General features: G+C 43.2%; 1 protein-coding gene across 3 annotated transcripts in view; it reads right to left on the bottom strand.

Moving 5' to 3' along the window:
• LOC148016669 (alanine aminotransferase 2-like) overlaps window positions 1-15,650 on the bottom strand; it is a 190,956-nt gene that overhangs the window by 34,598 nt on the left and 140,708 nt on the right. For all 3 annotated transcript variants that reach the window (XM_087664104.1, XM_087664105.1, XM_087664103.1), the window contains one exon: window positions 14,111-14,265. In XM_087664104.1, coding sequence (XP_087520230.1) covers window positions 14,111-14,265 — 155 coding nt within the window. The remainder of the gene's footprint in view (window positions 1-14,110; window positions 14,266-15,650) is intronic.

Below are 15,650 nucleotides of genomic sequence, written 5' to 3'. Positions count from 1 at the left end.
GGTCGAAACTTTTATGGAAAGCAACACAATAATGGCCAATCTCATCAATATGACCGAGAATACAAGGAGAAAATAACCATTTCTAATTTCAAGGGTGAATATCCATCCCCTACCGAATTAGAAGAATCGTTTGACAAGCTTGAGATGTATTTCTCTTTGTATCCTAGACCGGAGAATGCTAAGGTAAAATTTGCAGCCCTACATTTGAAGGGATATGCACACACTTGGTGACGGCACATATCAAGGATGGGTAATGAATTCTTGACATGGGATGCATTAAAGAGGGCAATGATTGAAGCTTTGGTGTCTCCTATTGAAAAAGAGAAGTTAGAGAAGAAGTGGTATGCTCTTGAGCAAAGGGGATTATCAGTTAGAGATTATTCTAACCGATTCCTTAACCTCTCCATGTATGTGAATGGAGTATCCGACAATGCCAAGCTGAATAAGTATATATTTGGGCTTGAATCTTCCCTATCTTCGGAAGTGTGAGCTATGAAACCATCCTCTTTACAAGTTGCTATACAATTGGCTAAAAGATACGGTAAAAAAATACAAGAGTTTGCAACAAATAATAGGGCAACATTTTTAGCCAAACCAGTCCACTAGAACAGCTGTAAATTATGGGCAACCAAAGACTGAATTTCAGCAAGCAGAGAAACCAACAAATACCTACAACAAGATCCCTACATTTCTTACTGTTTATAGATCAAAACAGGACAGTAATTTCAGATTTAATGTTGAAAAAAGATCAATAGAAAGAGGATTGAAATACGTAGCAAAAAGTCAGCTTCTATGGTGCAAGGAAAGCATGTGTCTAATAACCACCTGAAGGACATGTATACGAAAGCTCTATACTTTAAATGTAGGGAGAAATGGTCTCCCAATCACAAAATAAAATGCAAAGCCAAGAATGTTAAAGTGAGCATGATCTTTAAAGAGGAAGTGGATGTAAAGTCCAAGATGGATATGTCTTACAAATCCTTTGAAGTTGATCATGATGCCTATCAGCTTTCTAACCTACATCATGCTAAAGACCAAGTGAATGCAATAATTAAAGAGGGACATGTAAAGGAGCTTCATGAATCCATACACCAGTCTATGTTTTCAAATGACATGTTCTCAATTGATGACCTTATCTTTCAATTTGATATGAGGGATCATGAGGATGCTTCCCTGTTTCCATTTGACCCGGGAGGCAATGATAGGATATATTTTTCTGCAGAAGGAACTTATGGTTGTGATGACTATTTTGATGGTTATCCATTTGACCCTAGAGGCATATTGGACTTCAGTGATTTTCATTGTGGGTAGGTTGTAAATAACGCTTGCAATACTAATTCCTCAACATATTCAATCATCCTCTCTAGGGTTTCATGATTCCTTCAAAATAGTGGGACTATTGCAGTTACAGAACACTGGACATCTTGCTGTGTGAATTTTCTGTCAGGAATTAAATTTCCTTAACGACATCGAAAAGTGGTTTTGATGGCATGAGCTGATGCCTTGGGTTGTGTACTTCATTTTTTTACCTCAAACACTCAATTTTGACACTCGAGTCAAAAGTTATGACAGTTTTACAAATTCAATCCTGTTTGGACAGCAAGCAGCCATTTCACTATTTTAGGTTCATTAGAAGATTTCTTCATGGAAAGTGCTTCCACATTCTTCTCGATCTTCATCGATATGAATTGCTTCATTAATGACTTGTCTATTACCCCATTATCTTTAGTTTTGAGGACAAAACTATATTTGGGAAGGGATGGTTTGTAATGAAGTAAATTAGCCACATTAGTTCACTTACCTTTACAAAAATAAACCATGTAAATTTAATTCCTGACACAAAATTCACACAGTAAGCTGTCCATTATCCTGTAACTGATATAATCCCACTATTTTGAAGGAATCTTGAAGCCCTAAAGAGGATGATTGAATATGCTGAGGAATCACTATTGCAAGCATTATTTACAACCTATCCACAATGAAAGTCACTGAAGTCCAATATGCCTCCAGGGTCAAATGGATAACCATCAAAATAGTCATCACAACCATAAGTTCCTTCTGCAGAAAAATATATCCCATCATTGCCTCTTGGGTCAAATCGAAACAAGGAAGCATCCTCATGATCACCCGGATCAAATGGAAAGATAAAGTCATCAATTGAGAACATGTCATTTGAAAACATAGACTGGTGTATGGATTCATGAAGCTCCTTTACATGTGCCTCTTCAATTACTGCATTCACTTGGTTTTTAGCATGATGTAGGTTAGAAAGCTGATAGACATCATGATCAACTTTAAAACATTTGTAAGATTGTTCATCTTGGACTTTACAATCCACTTCCTCTTCAATGATCATACTCACTTTGACATTCTTGGCTTTGCATTTTGTCTTGTGATCGGGAGACCATTTCTCCCCACATTTGACGTATAGACATTTTGCATACATGTCCTTTAGCTTGTCATTAGACACATGCTTTCCTTGCACCATAGAAGCTGACTTTTTGCTACGTATTTCAGTCCTCTTTCCATTTGATCTTTTTTCAACATTAAATCTGAAATTACTGTCCTGTTTTGATCCATAATTAGTAGGAAATGTAGGGATCTTGTTGTAGGTATTTGTTGGCTTCTCTCCTTGCTAAAATTCTGTCTTTGTTATCCCATAATTTGAGGCTGTTCTAGTGAACTGGTTAGGCTGAAAATGTTGCCTTGTTCTTTGCTGAAAACTCTTGTATTTTTTACCATACCTTTCAGCCAATTGTATGGCAACTTGTAAAGAGGATGGTTTCATAGCTCACATTTCCGAAGATAGGGAAGATTCAAGCCCAAATATATACTTATTCAGCTTGGCATTGTCGGATACTCCATCCACATACATAGAGAGGTTAAGGAATCGGTTAGAATAATCTCTAACCGATAATCCCCTTTGCTCAAGAGCATACCACTTCTTCTCTAACTTCTCTTTTTCAATAGGAGACACGAAAGCTTCAATCATTGCCCTCTTTAATACATCCCATGTCAAGAATTCATTACCAATCCTTGACATGTGCCGTCACCAAGTGTGTGCATATCCCTTTAAATGTAGGGCTACAAATTTGACCTTGGCATCTCCGGTCTAGGATACAAAGAGAAATACATCTCAAGCTTGTAAAATGATTTTTCTAATTCGGTAGGGGATGGATATTCACCCTTGAAATTAGAAATGGTTATTTTCTCCTTGTATTCCCGCTCATATTGATGAGATTGGCCATTGTTGTGTTGCTGTCCATAAAAGTTTCGACCAAAAGAATTTTGCCTTTGAATATCGTTACTCTATGTTCTATGAACACATGGTTGTTGCTGTCCATGAATATTTGCAAACCCATTTGGTTGATCAAATTGTCCTTGTGGGGGAGAGAAAGAGTTGCCAACAACATGAGGCTGTCCATAGACTTGATGTCCATACATTGGAGAGTGTATATTTGTTGTGGCATTCATTGGTGGTTGTTGTCCACTCATTTGATGAGGCCAAAATTGATTTGAATGGGAGCCTTGTTTAGAGGGCTAATTATATACATGATTATTGTTGACATGATGTTGCTGTCCATAAGAATTTGGAGCTGAATTTACATGACCATGTCCATTGTAAGGATGTTGCCCATGAGAATTATTATCTCCACTTGCTTGACTATGATAAGACCTTTGTTCTTCAGCTTTCTCTTTATGTGTAGGTTTAGGGATAGTAGATGGCTGTCCATAAAAAGACTTGTACAAAGGATGGCATCCATGTGTGTCATCATCAAGCCTTGAGTTAGCATGAATCTTATCTTCCAAATCTTGTCCATGAGGGCTAGTGTAGGTCTTGGGTTGATAAAGGGGCTGAAATTGAGACTGAAAATGAAAGGGCTAAGCTCCTGATGGCTCTCCAACTTCATAATGTCCAACAATCTTGGGAGTTGTGGTCTTTGGCTACTCCTCAACAATGGGAGGGCTTGGAGCATTTGAAATTGCTTTAGGTAATATCCTCTCACTCAAGAGAGCCACAAGGTTGTCAATTCCCGACTTAATGTTCTTTATGTCATTGGAGAGTTATTGAAAAGTGTTAGAATTAATAGAGACATGAGTAGTGCCAACCCCATTGACTTGATTGTTTACTATAGCATGTGTTAAACTAATCTCTAGCTCCTCATTATCATGGTTTTCATGGGAAACAGCCTCTTGTGAAGCTTCATGCTCTCTATCCAGCTGATAGTCCCTTAAACCTTCACTGATGGTGTCCATAATGGGGTTGTTTCTTTTATTTTTACCCATCGGTGATGTCCTGTCCTGGATATACAGCATAAAAAAAACTCAAATATCTTGAGCTCTAGTGATCCAAATGACGAACTTTTTGGCTCTGTTTAAAGTTTAGGATGCTCGCTTTCAAATGAGCTATCAAGTATTGAAGGTTAAGTACAGAAAATTCTAGAAGCAATTTACTATAGCCGTCTGGATTTTCCTGTAACCTGTGAATGCTCTGTTTTGGTCATTTAATGACTTGCACCATCAATTTCATGCATGTACCAAATATGTAGACATGCAAAGGAACTCCATACAACTGCAAAACTGAGAATGACCTCTGCAAGAATCAAAATGGTTGAATAATCCAACTGTAGACTGCAAGATAGGGATCCAATCAATAAGATGTTGTTTGCATACCCTATCCCAACTCTTTAATGCTAACCCAAAGTACAAATGCCACAAGTAACATACATCTTGCTCAGTATAACTCTGTCCCGATTGGCCAATTGCGTTGCATTATGTTGTCATACATTGCCCCTTTTGCATGCTATCTTGCCTTTTCCATACCTTTGTCACATACATTTGCCACCCATACATTTGTCACACACATTTACCTTTTATACATTTGTCACATACATTTGCCATATTCAATGGTTGCCATGCATTTGCCATCACATCATGTAACCAATGCCAAATACATTGTGCTGTAGGCTGAATTCTTGTGCCTTTGAAATGGTACCTGCACCTAAACTTTAAATGCGTGGGATCCGAGACTTCAGGGGTGTGCAAATTTTCCTCTCAAGCCGGATTGTGCTCCCCGTCAGGATCCTTTTCAGTAGGGGAGGGTCACCTCTCTTTAGTCCTACCAACTCACCTGGCATCCACTTTTCCTCGTGGGTATAGACATGGCAGTTCAATGCTAGGCTAAGAAAACAGCATGTAAATCATGTATTGAAAGAATTTGATTGCCATTTCATGATATACAATAACTTGAATGCAATTGGGCTGAAAATGAAATGAGGATAGGTAAGGAATACCTGTAACAGTGTCTCACTGCTTTACAATTTTTATTTCACTTACCATTGGGCAAAATTTTCATTCATGGCAATGAAATAAGAGGCAAACAATTCAATGTCAAGGTTAGGGCAAAATGGATGAGAATTAGAAGCATTGAGAGTGATTATTTCAGTAAATGAAAGTGATCAAGCAGTGATTAATCACTAAGGTAGCTCTATGGATTATTCATGAAATGCATTTGAGAAAATCATTTGAATTTTCAATCATTTTAATCCCTCTTCCATCAATTGGATTAGCTGAGCAATAGGATTCAAAAGGGAGAGATTAAAGATGATTGAAAGTACCTCTTATGCTTGTATGTGAAGAATGTGGTTGATGTAGATATCTCTCACAAAGAAGACTTGTCTTCAGCTTCAAATGATCCATGAAAGTCCCAATTTAAGCATGCTTTAAGATGGAATAAGCTCTCAGCTTCATACTCTTCTCCAATGAACTCCATTGTTTCTCCAATGCTTCAAGTATGGTTGATGAACGTAAAATTTTCTTTCATTTGATGTACAGCCTAAAGAATGATAATGAACAACTCTAATGTAGATTGTAGACTCCAAAAATTAAGAAGAGAACCAAAGATTTGATTGACATTGAAGATGCATGCTGTCCAAAACTTCCATAGACCAATGTATGCCAAAAACTCTTCAATGTTGCTTCAATGTTTACAATAGAATGAAGATACGGGTGTAAGCAAGCTCCAGGAGTGATTTGCCACCAAAATCCCCTTCATTTGCTTCAAGAAATCTGAATTTCTTTGATGCTGTCCAAAACTGTCATGTTTAGGGTTTCATGGGAGAGAGAAGAGTCCATGAATGGAAGAGATCTTGTCCAAGCTTGAAGACGACCACTTGCCAATGATGTTTGGGGCATTAGCCATGGATTGCTTGAGCTATATAGCTCATTTCTTCCAAAACAGGCCGGAGTATGTCTTGCAGGCGCAAGTCGCGCAGCAGCATACTCCTAGATGAAGAAGAAAAAAAATAGGCTGAGTGAGCCAAATCACTACTCTATTGAGAGCTCGAGAGGTGAAGAGCATGGTTATGAAGTGCACTGATATGATAGAGATCATGGGAAGGAGATTAGATCAGTCTTTGGCCATGGATTCTTGAGGACAGCTTGAAAAGAAAGAAAAGAAACCCCTATTCTTGAAAAGTAGCTCAAGTTTAACCCATACTAAGTCATGTCACCCTCATTTTGTCCAACTTACCCCAATTTTTGGTCCAGAACTTGGTCAGAAGCTGCCAAATTGGTTGGAGCCCGCCATTTTCCACAGGGTAGTGCCAAGAATCACCATCTTTGTCACTGTTTGTAACAGTCCTTCAAGTATAACCTTGGTTATGAAGAAACTAAGTCCTGTAACTTAAATCCAACTGCAGTTTCCACTCCCTAGTATGTGAAATTGGATCAAGTACAAGAAAATGACTCCTTATAAGGATCTAGACTAATGCTCTGATACCAATGTAAAGGTCTATTCTACCATGAAAATTAATAGAAAACTAATGAACTGAACTAAGGAAATAACAGGAAATAACATGAAAATGCTTCAATCATGGCCATGCCATGCACATCTTTCATTATACACAAGCACAACGTAGCCATGGAAGTTCAAATCAAGATAAAAAAACAAAGCTTTTTATAGTAAACCCTAGTATCATCATGGCTAAGGTATTAACATGGTTTATTTTGGTAAAGGTAAGTGAACTAATGTGACTAATTTGCTTCATTACAAACCATCCCTCTAAAAAATGGTTTTGTCCTCAAAACTGAAGATAATGGGGTATTAGACAAGTCATTAATGAAGCAAATCATGTCGATGAAGATCTAGAAGAATGTGGAAGCACTTTCCATGAAGAAATCTCCTAATGAATCTCGAACAGTGAAATGATTGCTTGCTGTCCAAACAGGACTGAATTTGTAAAACTACCATAACTTTTGATTGGAGTGTCCAAATTGTGTTTGAGGTATAAAAATGAAGTACACAACCTAAGGCATTAGCTCATACTAGCAAACCCACTTTTTGATGTCGTTAAGGCAATTTAATTCATGGCAGAAAATTCACACAGCAAGCTGTCCACTGTCCTGTAACTACAATAATCCCACTATTTTGAAGGAATCATGAAGCCCTAGAGAGGATGATTGAATATGCTGAGGAATGAGGATTGCAATCGTTATTTACAACCCACCAACAATGAAAGTCACTGAAGTCCAATAAGCCTCCAAGGTCAAACGGATAACCATCAAAACAGTCATCACAACCCTTTTCTTTTTTGCACATAAAGTGTGGCTAATTATATTACTTTAGAAAAACACTTGAATACAAAGAAGTGCTCTTGCTCAACAGACTAGCTGGAGCTGATACAAAGTCACAGAAATATCAAATATAAAGGCCTCTCAAGGCGGTCTAGGGGGGATGGGGGCAAGAAGCCATGGAGGGGGGCTGTATCGCCATTTGGGACTGCCTGCCTGCATCACGAAGAACAAGTCCTTACAGCCCCGAGTGTGCATTAAGTGAAGACGGAGCTCCTGACGAGCTCGAGACTTGCCCTGCACTTGGTCCCATCGGCCACGAAGGGAGTGGATGATGGAGGTCCAGAGCTTTGCCAAAGTCACCTGTACAGAAAGTCTCTCTCCTCCAAAAACCTCCTGACACCGCGCCTTCCAGATATGCCATCCAGTGAGACTCCCTATGATCTCCCACACATCAGAGCAATCTGCTATGGGCTTCGGTACCTGGCGGATGGGTAGAGTCTCCAAGCTGGCTACTGCCCATGACCTAGCCTCAATAAGGAGGATCGTGTCTTGCATCCCAGCCTCATACAAAAGGTGGCAACCCTGGCTGACTACTTGCTAGCAAAAAGCTCCCCATGAGATACATCCAAGGTTGGATGCTGTGGCGGAGGATGCGGCATGCTCCTCTTCACACTAGCTGCACCGCCTCACACGACTAGAGGCAGTGCTTTAGAGTTTCCAAAAACTGTTGTGTGCAGCGTTTACATCCTCCATCCTTCAGCATCTGGCTAACCAACACCCTATTGCCACACCTCCATGTGCCACCAGCCATACGAAATATGATACCCTCCTCGACCTCCAGCTATTCCATAGGTGGCGCCAGAAAGTCCATCGAAAAGCATCCGTGATGTTGTGCTCCGCCTAGTACATGCTACACGACGACGCCCAATCCATGTCCTGCGTCAGCACGTGTCTGCTAAATCTGGTTGTGTTCTCTAGGAACCTCAGTGGCTTCTTGGCGACTGCAATGGCCAGTCATAGCCACTCTCTTGGATCCCACTCTAGCTCATCAAGTGGTATGCCCTCCCAAATCTAAAGGCGCCAATCTCGAAGCTCCACCCAGAAAACATACACGTCCAGTCGCCATGTCTTCCCTTGAAGGCCAACAGCCCGAATCCTCCTCCACATAAGGACAGCTATCCCCTCATCTTGCTGCCCTCTGTCAAGGGCCAAATGCCCCCCCTCTTGCTGGATGGTGAAGAAAGTCCCCTGCGGAGCGCCGCCCACTCTACCTGCCACCTGGAGGGGGGTACCTCTTGGTGAGAACTAAGCGGCCCATACCTCCCCGAGCTCTACCAGCTCTCGTACCAAGGGGCCAAGCCACTCCTGAGGTATCTCTATCAATCTCCCTTTTCCTCAACTCGACTCCTCTCTGGCAACATGATGCCCGTTGTACCTTCTCCTCCACCAACCTGTACACCTCCTGCCAGGTCCTGATGGTGCGAGCCGAGCGGGCCTCCCAACCAGCCCATTGGATGTGGGGGCGCTCGCCGATCTATACCCCCACGTGATCTTTGACCTGGGGGTTCTAGATCACCAGTTGACGGTCTATCTCCTCTTGGCTACCTAGGGGGCTCTAAATTAGAGCCTTACGGAGGCCCTGCCACACACGAAGTAAGCTACGTAGGAAGGGGGTAGAAAGGGGGATCTGGGGGATGTGATCTAGGCCGTCGTGAAGATCCATCTCAAGGACAATCTCCAATCCCTGCCAAGCCTCGGTCTACACTCCTGGAGACTCTCCTGCAGTAGGACCAACGACTACAAGCTTGCCCAAAAGGGCCATACTCTGATACTTTGGGTCAATGATCCCAAGCCCTCCCTCTGACCGATGCCAGATGATGGTCGCCCCATGCCACCTTGGCCCGAGAGTCCCTGGAACCGTCTAACTTGGCCCAGAGGAAATTCCGCACTAGGCGGTGCAGCTGAGCAACACAGGACGAGAAGAAGCATCAACATCAAGTGATGTATCAAGTCGCTAGGAGGACCTGGTTGACCACTAGGGCTCGGCCCGCTAGAGAGAGGCGAGCAGTACTCCAATAGGTTGGCTTCCTCCGAATGGAGTCGAGGACTGGGAGAAATTGGTGGGCGAGGGTGATGTCGAGTCCTACTTGGAACCCTAGGTAGCAGACGGTCTGTCCTCTGCACACCCATCCGAATCCCAAGTGGACGCTCCACTACGTACTAGAGTCCAGGTCTATAAGGAAACCAACCGACTTCCGCCAGTTGATTTTTGCTCCTAGCGCAGTATAGAACACCTCGAGAGCTAGTCTCACTCTCTCCAGCATCAACTTATCCTCCTCTATGTAAAGTGTTGTATCATCTGCATACTTTGAGTCTAGCAGCTCCGTCTCCTCTCTCACTGGAAGTTGGAGGCCGTGTAACCCACTCACTCGTGATCCGAGGAAGTGAGACATCGCCTCTGGAAAGAGCAAGACCAGATACGGAGCCAGTGGACAGCCTTGCCGCACCGATCTCTCAAGCCGAAACTCCTTTCTCCTGCCACCTATGAGAACCTTGTTCGTAGCGGATCTATAGAGTGCAGAGACCCCATGGATCCATGCCTCGGGGAATCCCAACCTCTCCATGGTGCAATCCAAGAAGTCCGAGTCCACCCTGTCATAGGCTTTCTCAAAATCCAGGAGTAGTACAACCAATCGCTGTCCACTGTGCTGCGCCCACTCTGTTGCCTCAAAGAAGATAAAGACCTTGTCTAGGATACTCCTATCCTGGACAAAGCTTCTCTGTGTGTCATGAATGATGTTTGGAAACACGGGACGGAGTCGCCTACCTACCATCTTTGCCAGTGCCTTATAGGCAACTGACAACAAGGTGATTGGTCTCCGCTGGGATAGCTCCAACCGGTCTCCCCCTTTGGGAAGGAGACTAATAAGACCTACCGATAAACTCCCTGGCATCCGAGCTGAACTGAAAATCTCCTAGGAAGCCAGCAGCAAGGAGTCCTTCACTACATCCAAGGAGGTGGTGAAGGCGGCCTTAGAGAGGCCATCCTCTCCCAGGCATTTCTGCCCGTCTTGTGTGTAGAAAGCCTCCTCTAATTTCTCTGTGAAGGGGGCTAGGAAGGAGCGCCCCATCTCCTTTGTGACGAGGGATGAGATATAATCCTAGACCTGCTGTCTGCAACGTTGTGCTCTGGCTGAGGGTGTCTCCTGCTGGAAAAGGTGTCTATAGTAGTCGGCGGCAATCTCCATCACCTCCTCAATACTCCCATATTGATCCCGAAGACTGCGTATCTGCTCTCCTGAGGTGCCGGGCTGGTGTGCTTGAAAGAACTCCTTGCACATCGTGTTCCCCTTCCGCCCCCAGAAAGTTGCTGAGGTGTCGAATGAGAACTTAGAACGCCTGTCCTCTAGGTTGGCGATGGCTGCTCGTGCACGCATCTCCTATGCGTGGAGGATGGGATCCCCTAGTGTCTCCTATAATAATCTCTGCATGGCTGCTAGGTCCTTCCGGAGTGCTCTCTCCTCCCAGCATTGGTGCCTAGCCTGTAGGGCTACCTCCTCGCAGATACTACTGGACTCGGCCAGGACCTTTGTGATCTCTGCAATCCGGTTTCTCCTGTTTCACTCCCTAGTCTAAATCTGCTCAATCTGTCTCTTCACCTCCCCTCTCCTGTAGATCGAGTCAGGGATCCGACAGGATCATGTACCTAGGGAAGATGTTGGCAACGGCCAGAAGCAATTGGAGCGCCCTGCAGCAAGCGATGAGCAGGCTGGCGACGGCCAAGAGCAGGTGGGGCACCCTGCAACAGGCGACGGGTGACGGCCAAGAGTAAGTGGGACAGGCGAGGGGAAGCAGGCGATGGGGACGGGCAAGAGCATGCGGGTGGACAAAAGCAGATGGGGCGGACGGGAGGGATTAAGCGATGGCTGGCGGATAGGAGGGATCAGGTGATGGCTAGCGGACGGGAGGGTGCAAGCAGGCTAGCGCGAGGGATCAAGGCGGGGAGGGGGGGGGGGATAGCAGATGTGACTTGACAGGTTGGACTAATCAGTCATCACAACCATAAGTTTCCTCTAGAGAAAATATATCCCAGCATTGCCTCCCAGGTCAAATGGAAACACGGAAGTATCCTCATGATCCCCCGGATCAAATGGGAAGATAAGGCCATCAATTGAGAACATGTCATTTGAAAACATAGATTGGTGTATGGATTCATGAAGCTCCTTTACATGTCCCTCTTCAAGTACTGCATTCACTTGGTCTTTAACATGATGTAGGTTAGAAAGCTAATAGGCATCATGATCAACTTCAGAGGATTTGTAAGACTATCCATCTTGGACTTTACAATCCACTTCCTCTTCGACCTCTTCAGCTTACTCTTCATTATTCGGAAACTCTTTAACCAGCATCACTTTAACATTCCTTTTTTTGCATATATCTTTATGATTAGAAGATATTGGTTCAGCACTAAGCCTTGTGCATATAATCCTCTAATATCATCATTGGTTAAATGTTTTCCTCGAATAACATCATGCTGGACACTGAGGCTATCATACTTCTCATGATAAAATGGTTTTCCATAGTCATGACCACATTCATTTCTACTAGCATAATGCTGACGTCCAGGAAATGGTTGATCATCATCATAATATTGACTATGGAATGGCTGAACATCATTTAAAATACTGATCAACATGCTGCCCATGATCACTAGCATAATGTTGCTCATATCCATGATCATGCCCATGTTCACTAGCATAATGCTGCTCATATCCATGATCATGATCATATAAATGTTGCTGCCCATTCATATATGACTGTGCATTTGAATGCATATCAAAAGATTTGAAACCATTTTCAAATCCTTGTGGCCTTTCCACATGATTCTCATTCATGGAAGAGTGTCCAAATGACTGCAAGGGTGTCCTTGCTTTTGGGGCTGACCATAAACATAAAGATTGACATGTTGCTGCTGTCCAAAAATATTATGACCATCACTTGCATGCTGCAACTCAATGGAGTTCTCATCACTGTCATATGCATGTTGTTGGTCTTACCAATGCTCATTGTACTCACGATACCTTGCATATTCTTCATAATCTTCATGATAAGCATGCTGTTTGTTTACATAGTATACTTGTTGTTCCTGCATAGCTCCTCCAAATGCATAGAAAAATGGTTGCTCATGTTCTGAAAATAAGAGCTCTGGCATATCCATCCAAAATTTTCATCATCTTATAACCAGATTTATGCTGTTGGTTAAACCTGCCATGGAGACTCCCACCCATACGTAAACAAATTCCACAAAGATCAGAACCTACATCTTCAGTGCAGTTCAAACAACAATATCAATCACCTACAATAGGATACATCCCACAGTCATCGCAACCACATCCAATATGAAGAACTTCTGGCTGACCATTCATGAGATCCTCCAATGTGCACTGTGAACACCGTCCCTGGGAAGGCTGTTGGATAAGGTGTTGCTCAAGATGTTGAGGTTGAGGATGAGGCTGAGGCTGGGGCATACGCTGATGGGGCTGCATATTGGGTTGTTGAACATGATGTTCCTGCATAAGAAATGGCTGAGGAGTTTGTAAATATGATTGTGGTAGGCATTTGGGTAGGAGGAGATTTTTGCACTTCTTTGCTTGGTTCAAGTTGTGGTAACTTTGGAACATTAGAAACCATATGGTCTTTCGGGACTCTCCTGCTGAACAGTTTACTTTCTTTAGGATACCTCTATAGAAATCAGTGCATAAGTCTTGGACTCCATGATATTGATCAGGATCAGCATCCCTCTTTTTGCAATGCTTTCAACACACCCACTGTTCACACTAAGCATGGCCCTTATTGTACACTACTATAATGTGTTGCAGTCCTTTCACAAAGAAGATGTGTTCCTAAAATACAAATTAAAGGGTTAGTATTGGTAGGTAGGCTTTAAAGGCTATTTTTATTGCTTTCTTATCACATCCCTGGATGTGTTGTAGGAACCTATACTTTCTATATTAAAGGGTATTGTGAAGCAAACCAACTACAGGGGCTCAATAGTTCTGCTTTTGTTGTTCCTCACAGTGTGCACATATAGGTGCATATACCTGATGGCTGAATTGTGTGAGTGCCAAGGTCCATTTTACTTAGCTTACCAGATTGCATTGAAAACCCCATTTTCAATAGTCTCTACTGAATCTCAAATTGAATAAAAGAGAGAACCCATAAAAACTTTGAATCCCTAACCCGTTTTTGCTTTTCCATCAGTCTTGAACATTTGGAAATTGTTCCTGTGGCTGAAGCTAAGAGAAAAGGAGGTTGGTGTCCATCAATTTTGGGGGGCTGTTTTTCCCCTTCTTCTCACTGTTTCTTGATTTATTGTTTGTGATCATCGGCAAGAGAGCAATTTAACCAGCTATAATATTCCAGCACATTGTGATTCACATGTAATACAAGCAATTTGCCTTAATTCAAATTCTTTAAGGCAAAAACTTTACATCATTGAATATCCAAATAGAAGTGTCAACATGAGAGATGATACCTTTGGTGGGTTCATCACAAGGCTCATCATAATCTGGCCTGCAACGTTAGGGCAAAGATTGACAGAGGCAATCTTGTACATCTGTTGTTTTATATCTGTGCCCAAACCAACAACTTCCATGTATCCTCCTTTATATCCGCATTCACCATAGTATCCTAAAATAACATTCGGAAAGCCTTACATTTTCATTCTTCCATCTACAGCTACATTTTCAATCAGCCTAAGGAATGCAAAAGATACTTCTTAAATTTTAATCAAGGGGATGATTGAAGATTCAGTTTGAACCTTCTATTGACAGCTGTTTAACTCAATGGCTTCATAAGAATGAGATCTCCTAGATGTAAGAAAGTCGACAAGAAAAGACATTGACCATCTAAAAGCTAACATAAGATGCTGAAACAGATCCTTTATCCAAGCAACTGAAAGCTTAAGCACCCACTGGAAACATCATATATAATTGCCACATGCAAATGGAGAGAAAATATATTGGAGGCCATACTTGACAAGACATTATTAAAGTATGACACTATTGAGCTCAATTCCTTCTAAATCTGGTCATAGAATCCAAACGGTGTGTCTGTGCAACCATGCACCCACCCTTCCTGTCTTCAACCTGGTAATAGGGCTCCACTGCAGCCACTATGTCAATATTAATGGAGAAAATACTGCATTTGAGGATAACACAATGAGGATCAGCAGCAGACCTTGCTCCATTGAACATTCATTGAAGGCAACAGCACCAAGGTCCCTAGAAGGTGCTGCTCCTTATAAGTCAGTTTCCATATGCATCTCCAATGGATGCCACATCCACATCTCCCTCATGTTGGGTATTTCACCCACGTCTGACTTATGCCTACGCTCACATAGGAGAGTCGATGATTAGTAGGACACTAGGGCACTTTTTACTCTCGGTAGGAGAGGTTTTTTCCCCCAAACTTATGGTATTATTTCGTATGTGCTTATGACACACTTATGGGCACTTACTGTGTTCGGGTGTGAACAACCCCTACAACCCTAAGGTTTAAGGGTTGTACCTTGTACTTTTAGTTTACACTCTTTCACCTATTGCATTGGGTGTCGTGCTTCACTCTTAGACTATCTACAGTTTTCTATGCTGAGCTTGGATCTTGCCATCCTCTCTCAAATTTGGTATCAGAGCATTGGCCCTGCGCCACACCACCCCCCCCCCCCCCCCCCCCGACAGCACACTCCGTAGGCCCTCCCCCGTAGAGCACACTCCGTAGGCCCTCCCCCCCGGGCCGCCCGCCCCACCCAGCAGGACCACAATCCCCCATAGCCACCACTCCCACCACAGCCTACCCCACCTGAGATCCCACAACAACCACACCTACCTCCGCCCCAACCTCCCAGCCTCGCCCCACTAACCCTGGCCGATAGCTCCCGCCCCTCGAAGGCCACCTGTCCCCTCCTCCCCCCCCCTCCCCCAACACTCGCCATGTACCTCTGACCATCCCACCATCCCTCAATTCTCTTCCCCCCCACCACCCTCCCCCCCTGATCCGCACCCGTTTCACGAGAT

Source organism: Lygodium microphyllum, chromosome 23 (assembly GCF_053477565.2).
Source record: "Lygodium microphyllum isolate KBCC chromosome 23, Lygodium_microphyllum_v1.1.10, whole genome shotgun sequence".
NCBI lineage: Eukaryota > Viridiplantae > Streptophyta > Polypodiopsida > Schizaeales > Lygodiaceae > Lygodium > Lygodium microphyllum.
The sequence above is the reverse complement of the archived record's forward strand: the minus strand, read 5'-3'. Positions and strand labels throughout refer to the sequence as shown.